At 38.9% G+C, this 5,269-nt stretch overlaps 1 protein-coding gene across 1 annotated transcript; it reads left to right on the forward strand.

Annotated features, from left to right (window-relative positions):
- Positions 1–1,563: 1,563 nt before the first annotated feature.
- Positions 1,564–4,812, forward strand: LOC147435951 (uncharacterized). The gene is made up of 7 exons (XM_086488067.1): positions 1,564–1,882; positions 1,977–2,088; positions 2,282–2,376; positions 2,461–2,572; positions 3,166–3,290; positions 4,073–4,143; positions 4,444–4,812. The coding sequence occupies exons 1-7, from the start codon at positions 1,769–1,771 to the stop codon at positions 4,529–4,531; spliced, it is 717 nt and encodes a 238-aa protein (XP_086344193.1). The 5' UTR covers positions 1,564–1,768; the 3' UTR covers positions 4,532–4,812.
- The last annotated feature ends 457 nt before the right edge of the window (positions 4,813–5,269 follow it).

Consider the following 5,269-nt stretch of genomic DNA (forward strand, 5'->3'; position numbering starts at 1 on the left):
ATTCAAGAGCAAAGGCAATGTGGAAGAACAACTAAAGAAGAAACTTAATGCAAGATGGAAAGTCTGATGGAATGCAAAACAATGGTCTTACAGGTTTAAATGCATTTGGAGTTCTCTAATAGCTTGTAAGCACAATGTTTTGCTTTGGTTATTCACTCATCAAGGTGTATGGTGTGGAGACAAGGCTATAAAATTTGAATCGGGGATGGTATGTGCAAAAGGTGCAAGAGAGAAATAGAGGACATCTTCCACCTGTTCTACAACTGCAAGCACAACACGTGTGTGGTTCAAGTTCTAAAAAAGTTTCTTCTCTATTTCAACCCCCAAAGCTTGGAAGTCAAAGACTTGCTATTGGGTACTGCTAGAGGGTGGGATACTACCCTATGGAATATGTGGAGAGGTGCAATTTCATGGCATTTGTGGATAACCATATTTCAGTCAGTGTTCAACACTCCCCCTATCGTACAGTGAACCAATTTATGGTCGGATTTGCTTAAAATCTATGTCTCGCGTTGTAAAGAGATTAAAGACGCTAAGTCTCATCCCCCTAGCTATGTCATCCAAAGAAATCTCCCCGGAGGAAGAAGGTCCCTATGTACTACAATGCCATTAGATTGAAAATGAGAGTTGCCCTCATTGATCTGATGTAATTGGTGTTTGTGAGAGGGCTGACCCACCCTTTACCTGTGGGTCCCATGTACCTTCAATTACTGTTTTTCTTCTTTGATTCAAATTTCAACTTCCTTAAAAAAAAACCACATTGTCAGATTCACCAAATTAAACTTATGAACATTTAATTATTATCTGCACTAGCTCCTCATAATAACATGACAACCAGTCATTGGAGACAATTGGTTTTAACTAAAAAAAAAATAACATGACAACCATTAAGCAATTAATTTTCCAAGACAAGATTAAGCGGCCCTTGTCGAGGAGAGAATAAACATTCCTAAAGGAGCTATGAACATTAAAGATTGAAGATGTTCACAATACGGAATCATGAAGGTGTTCTCATGGCGTGTTTATTTTAAGGGACAAGAAGACCAATTTTTCAAAGGTCTAAAGGTGAAGGTGGAAGTTATGCGAAGGGATGGGCCAGAGAATTGGGAATGTGGGCTGACATTCATTGCAAATTGGCGATGCTAGTTAGGGCCGGAAGATGCGGGGAGAGAAGTGCAGTGATGATTGGTGGAAAAGTGAGTAGAAGAGCACATGCATGTAATAAATAAAGTTCCAGGCCCCGACCTTAGATTTCATTTTCTTTACTGTCAAAAAAAAATCAAATTGCGGGAAGAAGAGGGAGCACCAAGTGCATATGATGGGAAGTGTGTGAAAGATTACACGCGTGAATCACGCTAAGCCCCCCCCCAAGATTCCTCCTCTATCCACACACACACATCCTGCATGCTCTCACTCTCATTCACACCTCTCCCTCTCTCTCTGTCACTCTCTCTCTCTCTCTCTCTCTCTCTCTCTCTCTCTCACACACACACACACACACACACACACACACACATGCCCAATAATTCAAAACAAGCGCACATAAAACTCCCCACTTTACAACGTCTTTCATGGAGGGCGCCCACATCCACCATTTTGCTGCACGCTTCGATTTGGCACGTATAAAGCTCACCACCTTGGCCGGGTACTCGACCCACCTCTACTCACTTGTCTTAGTCTGGTCTCGAGCCCTTCGAGCAAGCTGGGTGCCTGCGCCGTATTTCTCTCTCTCTGTCTCTCTCAACTAATCTCTTGCGTGAGTACTGCGATGGCTATGGAGGATCTGCAGCTTGGCGCTCCATGTCATCAGGCTATCAACAACAAGGCTTTTAACACTCCACAGAGTTGCAAGGACGGTAGCGAGAGTGCTTTGTGCTGCAAGGTTTCTCTCACACACACACACAAACCTCTCTCTCTCTCTCTCTCTCTCTCTCTCTCTCTCTCTCTCTCTCTAATCTTCTGTTGTCGGGAAGCAGGTGATCCCGGTATCGATGGTGGAGGCCTGGTACTTTAACCCCTCCGACGAAGATCCTAAGCTCCCTCACAAATTCACACCCAATCGGCCCGTGCCACGCAAGCATCTCGATGGTACTGTTGGCCTTGTCAGCATGCTAAGAAGACTTAAATTTGATAGGAAACACATAAATAACTTCGATGAACAAATATGACCAGTAATTGTTTATCACCTTTTATGACAACTGATCTAACTCTATGCCACGTTGGAGCAGCTAAATGGTTAATGCCACAACATGCACTATCCTGACATGTTGATTTTTTGCAGAGCTGGGCATGATGATATGGAGGCTAGATGCTGATAAATGGGAGGACAATGAGATACTGGAGAAAATCAAGATGGAGCGGGGCTACAATTATTGGGTATTAATGAATTGTGATAAGAATTGCCAGCATATTTAATGACTCAGTTTAAATAGTGATTAGAATGACGTTAATCTGGCCCAGGATATCGTCACAATGAACCCCAGCATGGCTGACTATGAAGAGAAGGTGAATCATTTCTTCACAGAGCATTTGCATGCAGATGAGGAGATCAGATTTTTGCTGGAAGGGGGTGGTAAGTGCTTATCTCCTGTCACAATAAGTTTTGGACAAATTCTCACAATAATTCCCACATTGTGACTTACCTCAACATCATTAGCTTTTGTGGGGGAGGCTCTGCATACCTAGCTAGGTATGCGGTGCCTCTCGAGCAGAAGCTCATGATGTTATGTATTGGATGAAAAACACTGAAAAAGACTCCGTTTTCCTACATTAGAAAATGTTTAAATCTTTTTTTGTGTAATACGAAACGGCACTTTGCTATAGAACTATATGCGCTCGGAGAGGCTTGATACCTACAACACATTAATTAACCCCTTCACTTTCAGCGTCTTTAAACTCTACAGTCCCCCTTCTATTTAGTACCCACTAACCACTCAATCTCTCTTCTCAATCAATTCTCAAATTAATTAGAAAGGTCATCTTCATTTTACTCAGTCTCTCTTCTCAATCAATTCTCAAATTAATTAGAGAGGTCATCTTCATTTTACTCAAATCTCTCTTCTCAATCAATTCTCAATTTAATTAGAAAGGTCATTTTCATTTTACTCAAATCTCTCTTCTCAATCAATTCTCAATTTAATTAGAAAGGTCATTTTCATTTTCTAGGGTATTGGGACATTCGCGACTATGACGAAAAGTGGATTCGCTTTCGAATAGAGAAAGGGGACCTTGTCGTTTTACCTCCAGGGATGTACCACCGCTTCACCCTAGATATTAACAACCATGCCAAGGTGAAATTTTGCCCATTGTTTTATTATGCATGGAGATAGCCTAATTTGGCTATGAGAGGTGCTTTAGAGTTTTAATAAGAACACTGCAAGACAAATGAAAAATGATGTGGAAACAAGTTTCAAAATAGAGCTACATGCATCTCCCAAAGGAAATTTCTTCCTAATCATCTTGGCTTTCTCTTCTCTGAAGCTCTCTATAAAAGATCCCTCTCTTAATCTCTTAGTCCTAAAACATCTACTTTTTGTAAACTTAAACACATGAAAAGAAGTGAGCTTCTGAATAACCAAATGCTATTTTGGTTAGTGGAATGTGTTTCTACCTTAATCAAAGGATCAAATTTACCACTGATTCACAATTATACTATGATAAATTGCCAAGAAAAAGAAAGTGATGGGCCAACATTTCTTAATGTACCACTCAATACACCAAATGCATACATATAAACACTTTATCTGCATTTATTTGGACATATTGGCTAAGCTTATTTTTATTTCATGTAAACATGGAGCTATAACTTAATGGCATGCTACATAGAACTATCAAATGACATGCCTCTTGAAACTTCATGTGGTAGTATCGTTTGTGTACGTGAATACTTTGCATTGCATAGTTACTATGGAAGATGCATTCATATTCCATGTATAGTGCACTTATAATTTGCAGGCATACGTGATTTATTTTGCTGATACATCACATGAAACATGTGGTTTTTTTGGTGTGTATCGCAAAACTACTTTGTATATTGCTTGATCTAATCCCCAATTTTCTTGTAAGAACACAGGCAATGCGATTGTTTAAGGGGCTACCATGTTGGACTCAACATGAGAGACCTGCAGACGATATGCAAGCAAGGTATTCTAGAAATTAAAGTGTTTCTTATTGTATATTCATGCATCGAATTAAATCAAAACAAGGTGTAATATATAGTGTTGTGTGTGGCTAGAATTTGCAAGCTTTGATAGTCCATATATGATTATTTTGTGGTTGATGGATTGTTATAAAAACTTCATAATTGCAATTGTGCAATCTTCTTAAAGATTTGATATTAGCTTGTGCCTGCGTAGGTTCATTTCCATGTGGAAATATTGCAAATGTTTTTGGTATTGCTTAGATTCTAAGATATCTTATTATATTTACTTCAAAAATTTCCAGGAAGGTTTACATGCAAAATGTTTTGAAGAAAGGTGATACTACCCATGTGGAAGGCAGCGCCTCTATCCCAAGACATGGGGAAGCTTGATTGGGCTCTACCACTTGACAAGAAGAACACTTGATCAAAATTCGGTTGGCATTGTTGTAATTTAGTATGTAGAAGAGTTCAAGTTGCTGGCATTCTCTCTCTCAGTTCTTGAGTTTTTAGTGCCATCAAGGTCAGCTTTATTTGTCTACCTAGTTTCCTATTTATTAGCCATCTAGGCTTGGGTTCATGTGTATACCAAGTTTTTGAGCTATCATAGCCTGCTTGTCTATTGTAACATTTGGCCTTACTTTCTAATCAAAATTTGGCATTGGGTCATAAAAGTTTTTTGTATAACTAAAAATACAAAGATTCTATTGTGTCATTAGTAATTGGTAATCCAAGGATAACATATGAGCCAATTCAAAGTGGTCAAGTTTTGTAGAAAAAAATCTCACAAAAAAGCACTTTTACATTGCATGCAAAAGGAAGGTCAGATTTATTTGATAAAAGGCTACTTGTGTAAACTTAATTGGTAAACTATGCTTTACATGTTTGCTCGTAGTCACTAGAGTTTGTTGATAGATTCATGATTGTTGATAAGATCAATCTTTACAATGCATGAATAGATAAGGTCATGTTGTGGCTAGTCCATGATTTATGTAGTTACTGTACTAGCTCCACTTTATTAATTTAATGCTCCTAGAAGGCACTTATTAGTATTATGCTTGCCTTGTGGATTTTGTTTGCATGCATGAATATAAGTTGGTGGCTAAGTCTAAGCAAATAACCGAAGACAAT

This window comes from Adiantum capillus-veneris, chromosome 18 (genome assembly GCF_014529385.1).
Source record: "Adiantum capillus-veneris isolate H3 chromosome 18, ASM1452938v2, whole genome shotgun sequence".
NCBI classification, from domain to species: Eukaryota; Viridiplantae; Streptophyta; class Polypodiopsida; order Polypodiales; family Pteridaceae; genus Adiantum; species Adiantum capillus-veneris.

Bases quoted from the DNA above. Each gene is read 5' to 3' on its own strand.
- LOC147435951 (XM_086488067.1), top strand. From the start codon at position 1,769: ATGGCTATGGAGGATCTGCAGCTTGGCGCTCCATGTCATCAGGCTATC. The intron at 2,089-2,281 runs GTACTGTTGGCC...GATTTTTTGCAG, and splicing joins GCCACGCAAGCATCTCGATG to AGCTGGGCATGATGATATGG. The intron at 2,573-3,165 runs GTAAGTGCTTAT...TTCATTTTCTAG, and splicing joins ATTTTTGCTGGAAGGGGGTG to GGTATTGGGACATTCGCGAC.